This window comes from Acinonyx jubatus, chromosome C1 (assembly GCF_027475565.1).
Source record: "Acinonyx jubatus isolate Ajub_Pintada_27869175 chromosome C1, VMU_Ajub_asm_v1.0, whole genome shotgun sequence".
In the NCBI taxonomy this organism is placed as follows: domain Eukaryota; kingdom Metazoa; phylum Chordata; class Mammalia; order Carnivora; family Felidae; genus Acinonyx; species Acinonyx jubatus.
The window spans coordinates 43942556-43958757 of record NC_069381.1 but is presented as its reverse complement, the minus strand read 5'-3'; the positions used below and the strand labels follow the sequence as shown (position 1 = coordinate 43958757).

General features: G+C 44.9%; 1 protein-coding gene across 3 annotated transcripts in view; it reads left to right on the top strand.

The window, feature by feature from the left end:
• The window catches only part of USP24 (ubiquitin specific peptidase 24), a 140233-nt gene that overhangs the window by 110667 nt on the left and 13364 nt on the right, over positions 1-16202 (top strand). For all 3 annotated transcript variants that reach the window (XM_053214110.1, XM_027059086.2, XM_053214109.1), the window contains 9 exons: positions 291-386; positions 1041-1144; positions 2175-2288; positions 7077-7173; positions 9801-9917; positions 10588-10680; positions 12705-12807; positions 14360-14481; positions 15376-15489. In XM_053214110.1, coding sequence (XP_053070085.1) covers positions 291-386; positions 1041-1144; positions 2175-2288; positions 7077-7173; positions 9801-9917; positions 10588-10680; positions 12705-12807; positions 14360-14481; positions 15376-15489 — 960 coding nt within the window. The remainder of the gene's footprint in view (positions 1-290; positions 387-1040; positions 1145-2174; positions 2289-7076; positions 7174-9800; positions 9918-10587; positions 10681-12704; positions 12808-14359; positions 14482-15375; positions 15490-16202) is intronic.

Below are 16202 nucleotides of genomic sequence, written 5' to 3'. Positions count from 1 at the left end.
AACCCAAAATAACTGGTTTGACTTCACTTGTCCCTCATATGGTGGTTTTCCTAAATTTCCCAGAAGTATTTGGTTTGATGAATAATAATTCACCTTCTTACAGCTTCTTATATTTAAAGGAAGATTTTCCTCTCTCCCTTTTTAAAATTTCAAAGCTCTAGAGAAGGGTTTTTGTGAACCTTTTCTAACTTAATGTAAAACCCTTTCTACCTAATGTGTCATTAAAAATCTTCCACGTGCTGAATACTTTGCCCTGTTTCTTAAAAATAATTACTGATTTTCTTTTGTAGATGGTGAGAGATGAAAACCTCAAGTTTATGAAGAATAGAGATGTATACAGTAGTGATTATTTCAGTTTTGTTTTGTCTTTAGCGTCACTGAATGCTGTAAGTACTAGTTGGCTTGTTAGTAAAGGACTAAGAAAGCAGAGTGAAATCTGTCAGCTCAAGCGTTCAGTGACAGCCCTCGGTTGTTAGCATTCAGATTGGATGCCCAGAACATTCCCGCAAATGATGTCACTTACTGGGTGATATTAAAATACTGGCAGCGCTCAAAACATATAATGCGGATTGTGAATGGGTGCGGGTGTCCACATACTGGCTTTTTAAAGCGCTTTTTAATTTTATGAAGAATATCTGAGAATAGCCATGAGGCGAGGTCAGTGAATATTGGGCTTGGTGGAGATTAATTTGTCCCAATTTGTCATCAGACATCTTCAGACTCAAGACGAACTTCCAAGTACTTCTTTTTCTTGAGTACCATGATTATGATTCGCCAATGAGGGAGAAACTTTCTTAGTCTGTTGACAGTGTTTAACATCCTGTGGTCTAAAGGCTCTATTTTGAGAGGGCTTCATAAAAAAATGAAGAGGATGTCTTTTCTTAACCTTTTTAAAAATTTAAATGGAACATTTTTTCTATAATAAGCTGGCTAGATTTTTCTTATTAGTGTTTAACTTTATTATAAGTCATTCAATTCATAACATGTAATAATCTATAAAACACCTTTGAAAAATGCTGTGTTTTTTCACTCTCTCTCAGACTAAATTAAAGCATCCATATTATCCTTGCATGGCAAAGGTGAGCTTACAGCTTGCAATTCAGTTCCTTTTTCAAACTTATCTACGGACAAAGAAAAAACTCAGGTAAGAAATGATATATTTTGTAGTCTGTTGTGACAGAAGGCACTCGTTAATTCAATTAAAACTGAATTTATAAATTCAAAGCATTGTGAAGGCACCTACCTAATATATTCAGGTGACTAAGACATGGTTCCTATCTTTAAGGAATTTCTAATCTCATAGGAAGGATAAATCAGAAGAAGCAAGGCATAAATGCTGTACGTCTTTGGGAACTGGACAAAGTCCTATCCAAATATGGGGATTGGGTAGGTGTTAAAGACATTGGCGTTCTCAGAGAATTTTGAAAGGCAAAAACAAACAGAGGGAATAATCTAGGTGAAAGGGGAAAACCTGAGTAACGGATAAGACTTGCCTGAAGAGCTATGAATGACTAGTGTTGTGCTCATACATGTAAGGACTCACTGGAAGTGAGGTCACCTGTGGGCTTTGAAGGAGCCCGTCAAGTGTCGTGAGTGCCACAGAGGGGAGCTGGGCCTTTGTTCACTGGGAAACCATGAAGGGTTTTTGAACAGGGGGCAGTATGCACAGAGGCACGCTAGATTTGGACCGGCATATTGTCCACCGTTGGTTTTTATCTTTAGCACCTGGAAGGTGCCCGACACATGGTAGGTGCTGGGTGAAGAGCTGTCTGTGAATAAATGGGTGAGAGGCGAAGAGTAAGTTACCCGCTGGCCGGAGGAGGTACCCGGATCAGTGAAGCAAAACAAAATGCTGCAGGGCAGACGTTTTTCCCAATTAAAACTGTTTGAAGAAGATGCAAAAGATAAAAGTTAAACTCTAAGACTTAAGCTTCTTTACACATTTTTGTGGGGAGGAGGGACAGGGATAGGTGAATCACATCACAAATACCAAAAAATGCAAAGCACTGGCTTCTGGGGTGCATGAAGCCATGTTAGTCAGTGGTCATTGGGTATTCAACTTACCCTCTACCCAACCTCCCCCAAAAATAGGTTAACTAAAACCAAGGTGACACTCCGTGGGGTTATTTGCGGGGGTCGTACTCCTTACATCTCTGTCTTTGCTTTTTTTAAAGGGTTGATACTGAAGAATGGATTGCCACTATTGAAGCATTACTTTCCAAAAGTTTTGATGCTTGTCAGTGGCTCGTTGAATATTTTATTAGTTCTGAAGGACGAGAATTAATAAAGTAAGTGTCAAGATCTTTTAATTAATTAAAAGAAATCTGTGTCTCTTCTAGTGATTTAGAGCTGCAATTTCTTGTGACTGTTTTTATTTCTACTTGAAATTGCTTTTTCGATTGGAGTCAGTTTTGGACTTTTTTCCCTAGAAGCATGAGGAACTGTTCAGGTCACTCTAAAATCGTTCTTCCGTAAAAACCGTCTCTGATGGACTAGACTCAGACGAGTGTTCCGTGAGCGCAAGGAAAGCATGTGTGCACATAGCCACACGGTCACAGGCAAGCGTGGCCTGAACTCCTGCTGTGGCTCAGGAGATTCCAGAATATGCGTCCCCTCCCTCAGGGACTCACAGTCTGGTGGCAAGGTGGAGAGGTCAGCAATGCCCGGTTACTGCATAGCATTACCACAGTATTAGACATCTAGCTACGTTTGGATTCTACTATTTTTCAAAAACTTACTACTAGTATAATACCTATGGTAGTACATTTACCTACATACCTGTAATAAAAAATAATTAGCTTTTTCTGGTGAAAAGTCTAGATGCTCCAGTCACTGTGGATGTTTAGCCTGTACTCCCAGTCATCCTTGGGCCAGTTTCTCTTGTCCTTGGGGGAGTGCAGTACTTACGCACAGGCTCTGTGATCTCAGTGTCCCTTGTCCCCAGTGGGCCCCTCCTTCATCTCCTCACCCCTCATGCCTGCCATGCTAGCACACCCCACCTCCAGCTAAGGACCTTGCCTCGGACTTCACTGAGAATATACGAGTCGCAAATGAGCAGGCCTCTATCCCCAGCACGTCGGAGCCTGTTCTCATCATCTTTTCTCCTGTTACTGTGGGGGAGTGTCCTGTCTCCTCTCAAAATGAATGTCTACATGAGCAAACCCTTTATCGGCTCTCACTCCTGCATCTTTACCTTCTAGAATTTTCTACAGAGTACTTCTGTCAGCATGCGGATATGCTCTGGTACCTCTCAGCTCGAACAGACAACAGAGAATTCAGAAATACAAGCTCGTTTCACAGGGAGCTCACAGTCTGGTGGCATGTTAGCTGACCGAAACTCTTGATCCCATATTCCTTTCATCTCTAGGTCTGAGCTCCAGACACTCATTTGCCTACTTGATGTCTCCACTTCTTTCTCTAATCTACCTCATACAGCAACAAAAGTGGTTTTTTGAAACAAACTGGATCACATTACTTCTCTGCTTGAAAATTCTTCAGTGGATCCGTGTCAGACTCCTAATAAAATCCACAGCCTTTACGTAACCCGCAAGGCCTTGCATATGGTCTCACTTCAGTTTCCTCACACGGGTTTGTTGATTCCTTCGACACGCTCAGCTTACTTTCCTGCCTAAAGACCCTTGCACCTTTATTGCCTCTATCTGGGATGTTCCCCCATCCAGTCCTGCATCTTACCCTTGAGATGTCAGAGAAGCCATTCCCTTCGGATGACCCTATCTAAAGCCAGTATACGATTGGTCTGCTCTGCTGTTGTACCTGTCTCCTCGCTAAACTCTGGCTTCTTGAGGGCAGAAGTTAAGCGTGTTTGGTTCCCTACCGTACACAAAGAGCCTGGCACATAGTAAGCACTCCGCTGTTTGTGGGTGCGTGTGTGCGTGTATGCACACGCGCACATAACACACGGAGAGAGAGCAAGTAACCATTCATGTGAAGTGTTATGTGTGTCTGGCCCTGTGGAGTTTGCACTGAGATGAACTTTCCCGTTTGTCCAGTGTAATTCCAAAGTCTCTTCCCAATAGTAAGAAGCTGAATATCCTAGAATCATCACATATTTGGAAGGAACATTGCAAATATTTAGTTTATTCCCTTATATCCAACCAGGCTTGCTCTGAAATATCTCCGGAGGAACTTGGTGACTCCTCTGGGAGGATGTGTGGTTTGTTAGTGTTCCTCACGGTCAAGAAGCCCAATGAATTACCTGATCTGAATTCTTCCTGAGAGAGTTTATTATATTTTTGTCTCTTTATCGCTGTCAATTTGTCACTGTCGGTTGCTGAATTTACATTTTGTAATTTTATAATTACTTCTTTAGAATTCTTAAGATAACCTGGGTTGCCACTGTTATAACTAAAATAACTGTCCGTGTGAAGGGCTGCCGTCTCTTAGGTCAGAGCTTCTCAGTGCTGTGCTTTGTTTTTTAGGCAATGGTCAAATGTCACTATAATAGTAAAAATCTGAAGCTGTGGTAAACATTGCTAGAAAATCGAGCTCTATTAAAAATTGATCTAAATTAAAACTACTAAACGAAGAATATTTTACATCTTCTAGAAGGGTTTTGTTGTGGAAGCACTTAAACATACAGAAAGTAGCCACAATGAGAGCCCTGTCCTGTGCCACTTCCCGGGCCCGGTTCCCAGCACGTTGCCCACCCTGTTGCCCACCCCCCCGGCGCCCACCACTCACTCACAGGCCTCCTTTTTTCCCGCAAGTATTTTAAAGTCAGCCTCAGACATCATATAATTTCATTATAAATTTTTCAGCATGGGTCTCTAAAAGGTAGTTTTTTAAAAAAAATAAGCACTTTACCATTATCACACTAAACAAAAATACTTTTCTTTTTTTTAAACATTTATTACTGAGAGACAGAGAGAGACAGAGCACGAGCAGGGGAGGGGCAGAGAGAGAGGGAGACACAGAATCTGAAGCAGGCTCCAGGCTCCGAGCTGCCGGCACAGAGCCCGACGCGGGGCTCGAACTCACGGACCATGAGATCATGACCTGAGCCGAAGTCGGACGCTTCACCGACTGAGCCACCCAGACGCCCTCAAAAATACTTCTTTTATATCCTCCTAAATCCAGTCCATATTCAGATTTCCACAGGCATCTCAAAAAGGTTTACTCTTCCGCTGAGTTTATACAAATCAGGATCCACACAAGCTCCACACGCTGCATTTAGTTTATACATCTGTTAAGACTCTTTTAATCTATAATTGTTCTTTTTCCCCCACCACCTCCTTTTTTGTCATGCCATCTTTTTGAGGGGCACACTGGCCATTTGCCCTGTAGAAGTCCCCACATTCTGGATTCGTCTGCATTCTCATAGGGCCTCCTGGTGTCTACGGTAGGATATGTGGAGTGACCCCTGGAGACAGGCTTTCCAGAAGAATTATACCCGAATCTGACAAAGCCTCTAGAGCTGAACATTATAGGCACACTTGTTATCTCTAACTTTCTTGTGGCTGCCACTTAAAGTCTTAGTGCATTTGGAACACAGCCTTTTCAGTCTGGTGCACATTAGGTAGCTCCTGGGCAGCTAGCAGTTACGGGGAATAAGCAGCAGAGTGACCACAGAGAGCTCCGCTCTGATCTCTCTCTGGGGAATAGAAGGCAGGCTCTCCACCCCTGAAAGGGGAGGAAGGAAATACCAGTGCTGCACGCAAACAGGGACCAGAGCAGCGTTCTGCTGGCACCTGGAGGACGTGGTCAGCAACATTCGGCTGTATTTAAACCTCTCATGTGGAATAATGCGGACTTTCTGTTAAGAAATATTAGAAAAGACGGGGCGCCTGGGTGGCTCAGTCGGTTGAGCATCCGACTTCGGCTCAGGTCACGATCTCACGGTCCGTGAGTTCGAGCCCGCGTCGGGCTCTGTGCTGACCGCTCAGAGCCTGGAGCCTGTTTCAGATTCTGCGTCTCCCTTTTTCTCTCCTCCCCCGCTCATGCTCTGTCTGTCTCTTCTCAAAAAAAATAAATAAATGTTAAAAAATAGGGGCGCCTGGGTGGCTCAGTCGGTTGGGCGACCGACTTCGGCTCAGGTCACGATCTCGCGGTCCGTGAGTTCGAGCCCCGCGTCGGGCTCTGGGCTGACCGCTCGGAGCCTGGAGCCCGCTTCCGATTCTGTGTCTCCCTCTCTCTCTCTGCCCCTCCCCCGTTCATGCTCTGTCTCTCTCAGTCCCAAAACTAAATAAACGTTAAAAAAGAAAAAAAGAAAAAGAAATGTTAGAAAAGATAGACGGGTTTTCACTTTGCTGATTACAGAACGGGTTGTCACACGGGGGTGCATGTATGAAGCAGAACACAAAGCGTGGCTGGAGGAGAAGCACACTCCAGGGCATTCCCACCCCCCTCAGCCCCGAGAGCAGCACCCCTGCCTCTGAGGCCGCCGTGCCACCGTTCCACGCGTGTAAAGGGTTGGATTAGGTTGTGCACCTGCGGGGCACGGTGCAGTAGCTGACCGTACCACCAAGACTGCTGAGACAGCGCAGGCGTGTAACAGACCCTGACTGCTGCGGTCATCACCTCCATCCCCATCACGGAGGGAGAAAGGAGGGAAGCACCACCGCTTGTTTAGGGGTTGGGTAATAAGGCTTGGGGAGAAGAGAGGAAAGGAAAGAGATAGAAATCCTGACATACTGGTGGAGGAGGAGGGGCGGTCTTGACTGTGAACTTTATTACGGTGCTCTGAGAAGTTCAAGGGATGCCCCAGGGAGAACGCCTTGGCCAACAGAATTTATAAAATTTTAGGTCCTTTGCTTTCGTATCTCTTTATGTCCATTTATCTCGTTATGCCGTTACATTTATACAAATCCTCATTTCAGGAGAAGGGGGGAAGAAGGGGGAAAACGTACTTTCAGCGCCCAGGGGTCTGGTTTTCCTGTTTGGCCGCCTTCCCCCTGCACAGTGGCCTGAGACAGTGTCCCAAAGCTCTCAGGAACCTTGACCCGAGAGCTTGGAGGGATTTTGTTTCTTGGACAGTAGGTGGGCCGGGTGTTGGGAAGGTGAAGTTATAGAAGTTCCTTCTGCCTTCTCAGCACGCACCTTTTCTCTGTGTGTTTTAGGATTTTCTTGCTGGAGTGCAGCGTGCGAGAAGTACGAGTTGCCGTGGCCACCGTTCTGGAGAAAACCCTAGACAGTGCCTTGTTTTATCAGGATAAGGTCGGTCTCATTTCTTAAACGTTATGTCTCCATTCTGTTTCTGCCAAGTGTCTTAAATTGCACGTAACAAGAAAGAGAGCCCAGGGTTGGAGTCTGGTAATTCTGCCTTAGAGAATGCACCTCCCGCAGTCTGCCTTTCTGATAAATGCCAGGGTAGAAGGCACTCTGTCCTTGCCTCCTTGTACTCCAGAAGTCAGGATAGGCTAGGAATTTGGGTCTGCTCTGGTCTGCTTCAGGCTTTTCTCTCTAGAGCACTCCTTTTTCAGAGTCTTCGCTCAAGACTCTGTTCAGTTTCACTGAACTGAGACTAACCTGAGTCTTGAGACTCTAGTCTAGACCCACAGACGTTTTGAGCCGCACTTGGCTTTGTCTCTTTCCTAACAAGCTGTTTCCATGATCCAAACCTGCGGTTGGCGGCCAAACCAAATAGTGCCGTCCGTCTAGGAAGGAGCAGCAGCCAAGATGGTTTCTTCATTGGTCTCCATTACTCCTAATCTTTGCTCCTGTTCTTCTGGATTTCTTCTTCCTGATTGTGTTTCTGCAACATATTTTCTGGTTCACAGTTCCACACGTGCTAAACTAAACCGTGGTATTTATGACTGTCCTCAAATTTCAGATATCCCCCTAAGTTTTAAGTCTTAGGGAAATAAATGACATATACCGTAAGTCTGATTATTATTCAATCTGTTATTAAGTCCTAGCAAATATAGCACTTCTTCCCAAGTTTGCTGTTTCAAACAGCTGACACCACATGGAAAACTTTGAAAAATGTTGGTTTCAGATCTGATTGGCTCCTTATAGACATTGGCTGGAGGCAATGTGTCTCAATGAACTAAATGCAAATTCTAGGAGTTGCTGCTTCACATTCAGACGTTGGCTTTGCTGTTCCACCTTGAGCAAGTCCTTTTGTTTTTATTGTTTTTATTTAAAAAATTTTTTTTGAGTTTATTTATTTTGAGAGAGAGAGTGCAAGTGGGGAAGGGGCAGAGAGAGAGAGAGAGAGAGAGAGAGAGAGAGAGAATCCCAAACAGGCTCTACAGTGTCACCTCGGAGCCCGATGTGGGGCTCGAACCCACAAACCACGAGATCATGACCTGAGCTGAAGTCAGACACTTAAACGACTGAGCCACCCAGGTGCCCAGTCCTTGAAGAAAGTCCTTGAAGAAAGTCCTTGAAGAAAGATGCTAATCCAGTTACAGTACTTAGCTCCTTCAACATTGCCTGACCCGAAGTTCACCGTTAGACCAGACAACCTAAGGAGCTTTGCTCAGCCCAGAGTGAACAAGGAGGTCAAATAGGCCCTTTAGGGAAGACCTAGAAGAAGACCATGGCTCAATTCCAGGAATTCCAAGGAAGCTAAGGTTTACTCTAAGGTACTGGTTTTCAGTCAGCTTAAACAGCAGGACCATTTTTCAGACCTCACCTTACCTGGATGCAGAGTATATAACATCAGTCATTGGGAGCCGCTTAGGACAGTTCGAATACCATTGCTCTGAAATACCCTCACGGAGCTCTTCTGCGATACTTAACGTAAGGGCCTTCTCGCTGTCCTCCTTCCTCCCGTGTACCAACCCAAACAGAGGATAAACGCAAAATTAGTGCGGTCTCCCTCCAGATGGGGTCAGGCTATGGCGTAGTAAGTAGTCCACCAACCTCTAGAGGCAGGACTACAGGTGGTAGAAAGGGAAGGGAGTGGTGGAGGACGTAAGCACGGAAGCCATTGCCTCAGTGAATTCTGTTGGACACCCAGCTGATGTATTTTATGCGTATTTCCCCCCCATAACGGAAATGGTGCCTCTGGCCACCCACCTTATATTGTAAAGTACTTTGAAAACGAAGTGCTATATCAATGGTAGGTTTTACTGTATTTATGACGAGTGTGACAGGATGGGTGGGAATATTTCAGAAGCCTGTGAACACCATCTTCAGGGGAGAGGAGCTAACAGGAGTAGTGAGCTGGTCTTAATTCTCCAGTCACAGATGGATTTCTAGGGACTTGTCCAAAACCAGTTGGGGTGGGAGGGAAAGAAGAAGCAATGTGATTACCAAAATGGTTTCTAAACAAATAAAATGTTTTTCAAAGCTTTCCATGAGGCGTCCGCGGGCTCTCAAGTAAGTTCACAGTTGAGTTGATATTACCGTTGTCATTCTGTCAGGCTGTTGCTCTCCATTTGCTCCATTGGCTTGATTTCTGGCCCCTATGCCTGTGTCTGTGTTTTTTATTCTTTGCATCTGTGATTATGTGAAGACGTAGCATAGTGGAGGGAGGGATTCAGAAATGTCTCCTCTTAAACCTCCCCTCCCCACTTTTCTTTTAAGAGACAGAGAGAAATTGGCTCTGCAAAAAATGTGACCATTAGGCCAATGAGTCCTGCCCTCGAATCTTCAATCGAGAAAACAAGACTAGGCTTTCCTCCTAATTGTTTCTACAGCACCAGTCTTTCCCTGGAGGATAAAAGTGATGATCCGTTTTTGCTCTCGAAAGCATAAATCCATCTGAATCTGAGACTGGATTGTATCAATCAGACTTCCTTTTGTTCTTGCGGTGATTTACTTGGGATTAATTCCATTACAAACGTCTGTCTTCTATTCCTTTTCTTTACGTGATTTCGTCTTTCCTCAACCAGTTAAAAAGCCTTCATCAGTTACTGGAGGTCCTACTTGCTCTATTGGATAAGGATGTCCCAGAAAACTGTAAAAACTGTGCTCAGTACTTTTTCCTATTCAACACTTTTGTACAAAAGGTAAGTGATTTTTTTTTCTTCTAATATCTTTTCCTTATTTAGCAGATTTTTAGTCTCAAGGGACTTTTTATACATGGGAAAAATTTAAACGGGTCAATATTGGATCTAAATGTAGGGTTTTATGAGCGTTGCTTCTTAAAAGTCTTTATTTGTGGATTCTGTTACTTGCCAGAATTCTGATACAGGTAGATACAGTTACTCGTTGATAGCAGGGGGTCTGCTTGAAAACTAGTGCCTCCTCGCATGTCTGGCAGCCATTGTGAAGCAACGTGAAGTTGTTGAAACTCAGGAGGTTTTTAAATTACATTTTTAACCATATTTTCTGTATGTAAATCATGGCATTTAAAAACTTACCCCCAGGGCGCCTGGGTGGCTCAGTCGGTTAAGCGTCCGACCTCAGCTCAGCTCTTGATCTCACGGTTCGTGAGTTTGAGACCCGCGTCGGGCTCTGTGCTGACAGCTCGGAGCCTGGAGCCTGCTTCGGATTCTGTGTCTCTGTCTCTCTTTGCACCTCCCCTGCTCATGCTCTCTCTCTCAAAAATAAGTAAATGTTAAAAACAAAAAACAAAAACCTTACTGACCCCTTAAAACTTCTTGTTTAACTGTGTTTTTAATACAGATTTTTATCTGGAGAGATGTATAACTTGTCATTCTTGATATCTTGTGACAGCAAGGTATTCGGGCTGGGGATCTTCTTCTGAGGCACTCAGCTCTGCGACACATGACCAGCTTTCTCCTCGGGGCCAACCGGCAAAACAATCAGGTAACGCCCCCTACTTTGTGGCCCAGTGCAATGCCCATGGTTTTGTCACCACGTTGTCTCTCTTTGTAGGTGATGAATATATTTTTCATTTCATAAGAGTCCAGATACTAGCACTATGTAGCCTTTAAAATTCTTTGGAGTTCACTTGTTTTTACGGCCTCCTCAAAGTTAATAGTCTCCTCATAGATAATTAGTCTGATAATAACTCATGGAGATGACTGACTAGAATATCTGTCAAAAAGTGTCCTAGGAGGAAAGATGGGCTCTGCCCGGGGGTTTCAAAAGCCTTTAAGAAACAGTGGCATTGGGACCTCCGCTTGCCACCTGGGACTGTGAGCAAGGCCGTTCTGGTGGAGGTTGTAAGTGGGGTGCTGGTCACAAGGGCAGAGTTCAAATGGGAAGTTGAACGGTGATGCACTGAGTGATGCTGTGGATATAATGCTCACGGACAATGAAAGGGAAGTTGCGATAAGTCAGGCTAGTTCCAGCAAAAGAGGACTCTCCTGGGGCACCTGGGTAGCTCACTCGGTTGAGTGTCCGACTCTGGCTCAGGTCATGAGCTCTCGGTCCGTGAGTTCAAGCCCCGCGTCGGGCTCCGTGCTGACAGCTCAAAGCCTGGAGCCTGCTTTGGATTCTGTGTCTCGCTCTCTGTTCCTCCCCCACTCACACTCTCTCAAAAATGAATAAATATTAAAAAAAAAAATTAAAAAAAAAAAAGAGGACTCTTCTGTGTGGAGTCTCTATATTGCTGTGTTTCTCCCATTATTGTATTTCTTCTGTTTGATAGACTTAACTGTGAAACATGTGAACGTGCACTCACGATGAACACTAGTTACGGAACGTTTATTACGTGCCAGGCACACTAGTTACTTTACACACTGTATCTCTGATACGGGTCAGTAAAATAAGCATTCCCCTCCCCGCCCCCCATTCTCAAGCAAGAATCAAAGCTCAGAGAACGTCAGCGAGTCATGTCAGGCCACAGAGCTACAGCGTTGTGGGGCAGAGATTCAGACCCAGCTCTGCTTTCCCTGCTGTGTAATGCATCACGTAGGAGCGCGTTCCTTTCTCTGTGAGAGGACACAGACTTGCGGGCCAGGCCTCCTCTCGGCCGCCTGTTGTGCCGCCAGTTGCTCTCTCCAGTATCAAAAACGAGTGCTGCCTCCACAGCGTGTTCCGTGGGCTGATATCATGTTGAAATTTACAGTGGCTTGTTATACTTCGCGCTGCATCCTCTCAGACTCCACTGACCCTGACGATTAATTGATACTGACTGTGATTTAAATAAGATTTAATTTAATTAATAGTGTTACAGAATTCGTATTGTTTTGCTTCTATGGAGCACATATAATATTGAAAACGTTTTTTTTTTTTTCTGGTTTTCATTTCTGTATTTTTTTTTTTTTTTTTAATCTCCATCCAAGTGCGTTAGCATATAGTGCAATAATGATTTCAGGGGTAGATTCCAGTGCCTCATCCCTCACGTATAACACCCAGTGCTCATCCCAGGGTCTTCCTTCAGGCCCCTTAACCATTTAGCCCATCCCCCCACCCCCTCCAGGAAAACATTTTCACTTTTAGTGTTTCATGTGACCCTCACAACCATGAAGTGGACGGGTATGTTGTCTCTGCTGTTCCACAAAGAGGCCAGGTGCCGTTACGGCAGAGAACTTGCCCACGTCCAAGCGCGGTGAATGGCACAGGAGGGCCATGGGTCTGGCTCTCCAGCCTCCCGGGTTTTCCCCATCAAACTCAGGTGTAGGAAAATTACCCAGCACTCGAGAAGCATGCAATACCTGACTTCACGACGTAAATGGAACTGTTTCAGAGCACAATATGTCCACAGGAGAAAGAAATATAGGCTGGCTTAAAACCCATGACTTTCTTTATGCTTTGACTTCTTCCGTCAGACACAGAGAAAGACTTGTGGTTCAAAACATCATGAACCAGCCTGTCCTTTCCCTTCTTTTTCATGGTACTTCTAACCCACACAGTGACGCTCAGTCTGTTTTCACTGTCGACAGATACGTCGGTGGAGTTCAGCACAAGCACGAGAATTTGGGAATCTTCACAATATAGTGGCGTTACTTGTTTTGCATTCAGATGTCTCTTCCCAAAGGAACGTTGGTGAGCTTTAATATATCCTTGATACAGCAGAAGAAAGAAGGCAGAGTGAATTTGTCAGTAATGCACCGAGACTAATAATGTTAGCAATTAAATGAATATTATTCTCATTTGGCTAGTTGATATTTGAGGAACACTTAAATTTTTTTGTTTTAATGCATGTTAAATTTCACCTTATTAGTTTGTCACAAGAGAAAGTCATTTATTTGGTGGGGAGGGGTATACAAATATTTTTTAAAAATACTCTAGGATTAGAGACTAATTCAGAGTTCACTCATTACATTCATTACTGTAATTGGCCCAGCTAATCTAGTGGGGAAAATAGCCAAGTGTGGGTTGCAGTCTCCTAGCTGTGTGAACTTGACCTTTCTGATCCTAGATACAAAATGGAAATATTAAAAGCGTAACTCCCCAGGTATAATGAGGATTAATGAGATAAAATGTTAAAGTACTTTGTAAAACCGAAGACGATTCAGACGAGAATTATGTCGTGGACATGTGTTTGGATATAAGAGGCAGCAGTTGGTACCTTTCCCGCTTTGTCCCCCAGAACCACTAGTCTGTCCTCATTTAGCGCAGCTGAGACACAAGTCGCCTCTGTGCTTAATCCAGTATCCTAAACTGTGTGTGCACCACGTTTTTATACTGTGCCCGGGCCTTGTCAGGACAGCACCAACAGCAGTGACGATAGGAATACAAGAGGGCAGCTGGAAAGTATTCAGTGTTTTCTGTGTGCTGTGTGCTCTGTATGTGTGAAATCCCCTCAGCAAACCTGTGAGGGATAGTCCCCTTCCACAGACGGGGAACCAGAGCACGGGCAGGCCTCGGAGCTTACACAGCCCTCAGCTGGGAAGTGGCACAGGGATGGGTATGTGAGCGCAAGCCTCTGATCACCAGCAGGTGTAGTAGGCGTCCCTGTCATCTGACCAGGAAGATCTGATAGAAGTCCCGGGCATCACCCTGATCTGGAAATGCTTCCTGACTCTGGAGGACCACTGGGGAGCGCTCAGATGGTTGTGGGGTAGTTTGTTTCCTTTACTCTGACTCATACACCTAAAAAGACAAGGCTGCCTAATCTGTGAGCTCAGACAGGTTTGTAAAAGAAAGAGTGTGAGTCCTTGTTTTCTAGCACGTGGGGCAACTCACCCCTTCCATGTGGGGTGATTCTGCTTAGCATCGATGGTGTTGGGCATTATTAGAGGGCACTTGTTTGAGCAACTAATGTCTCGTCCAGTGTCCCTTCAGAGGGCATTTGAGCATTTTGTTTCATATACCATTTACATTTTACTTCTTTGAAAGATTGTCTTGGGTGGGGTCACTAGGAGTCTGGAGATGTAAGTAGTCTCTCTGACAACTTAGGCACACGCTGTGAGAAGTAGGTAAACATTTTGTCCTATCTGCATGCCCGGCTTCCCCACCAGACTGTGAGGGAACAGGCTGTAAGTACTGAGCAGTTGCGTATATGAATCTCAAGAGCATCACTTCACCTTGTAGATTGTCTGCCTTGTAAGATAACATCAAGTGAGATGGGTTTGCTTTTTTTGGTCCCCTAAAGCTCCTGGTGTATTTAAACAACGGCCACCTATTAGCATCGCCCCCTCCAGCCCTCTGCTGCCCCTCCATGAGGAAGTAGAAGCCTTGCTGTTCTTGTCTGAAGGGAAGCCTTACCTGTTAGAGGTAAGTTCTTGATCTTCTGGAACCATTTTCTTTTTCATTATTTTCTCTTTGCGGAAACATGCCCTTTGTGATATTTTGCATGTCGCTCCGATGAAGGAGAGTACTGTTAAGAGAAGAAAAGATTCTTTCAAATCAATTTTTCTTCCTGGGTATATTTCAGAAAGAAATGATCCGCTGAAGAAAATTTTTATCAGTCCTCTCTGCAAGCGAGGACTGGACCTCCGGGTCCAGCCCAGCTAATTTCCCCCCTGCCCCGCCCAGGTCTCAGGAGGAAGTGAACGACGCCATCAGTTACTCAGTTTATTATCTAAAGGTTTTGTTCCCAGTCTTCTGTGTGGGGGACTACATACGGCTCTGGAGCACACGCTTTTGGTAAATCTCAGGACTGTGGGAGTGGGCTGCTCCCAGCCCTTCATCGTGTCACACGCTGTGTGGCCGACCTGCAGCTGGCGTCCTTCCCCTTCCGCCCAGGGCTACCTACTGCTAAGAATTTAATCTGCCAGACCCTCTTCCGAAACTTGATTTACATGTATAAATCTGTGAGCCGTGTATCCTGTCAACAGTGCTGTACTCTGTATCTTTTGGTTTCTTTAGCTTAACATTGTTTACTTTAGGGATCTGTCAGTGACTCTCTTAATTTAGTGCTGGTGGTGGTGGTGCATTTGGGGCATTTATCTTTGAATATCCGACGGACGCGACTCCCCTGGGGAAAGAAGGTGTGCACATTTGCACAGATTTTTTTTCCGGACCGACTTAGGCCTCTGGCAGTTAAGAAAGCCTGTTGTGAGGTGATGTTGAAGAGCTTGACCCTGAGTATGTCTATAAGTCAGAAACAACATATCGACAACTAACCCTGCCCTGAGAAAGTTTCCTCCTTTCGTACCCTCCCGCTAGGTGATGTTTGCTTTGCGAGAGCTGACGGGCTCGCTCCTGGCGCTCATCGAGATGGTCGTGTACTGCTGCTTCTGTAACGAGCATTTCTCCTTCACCATGCTGCACTTCATTAAGGTAGGGTCTCCTCGAGAGAGCCGGCGTGGGCTGGGGGCCTGCCGCCGAGACTGTAGGGAAGGGCGCCTTTGCTCCCAGGAAAGATGCCGCTTTCAGCGACTTAGTTGCTGTTTCTAATCAGAAACATACTGTAGGCCCCTTTTTAAAAACTAAAGACTAAAAAGAACCCAGAGTCTTTCCATTCACTGATAATCACCACAAACCTTCTCTTAGGTTTCCCTTTTATTTTCTGTGCGTGTATTTTACCGTAATTGGAATTTTACCGTCTTTACGACTTTGTGTCCTTTTTTCACCTGACGTTATAAGTATTTTCCCACGTTATGAAGTTACCTTCGAGGCTCTTTCATCCGCTCGTCTACCATCATTTACTGAGCCATTCCCTTCCTGGCGATGCACGTTTGCCTTGGGCTCAGTTGTTAAGTACTTAGAATGTACTTCATAGTTAATCATATGCAGTGGTGACCGTTACTATGTAAGATGGGTTTCCAATTCCAGGTCCTTTTCACCAGGCAACATTTTAAAAATCAAAAGTAGGTTTTTCTTGCCTCCTGAAGAAGTGACGTAACTCATTAGGAAGCTCTGATCGGTACTGGACTCTTCTAGACGTTGCACTTAACTGGGCACCACGTGCTGTTCCAGCCATTTACCCATGGAACTCTCAAGTGGTCCTATGATGTAAATACTACAACTGTTACCATTTTACAGTTGAGGAA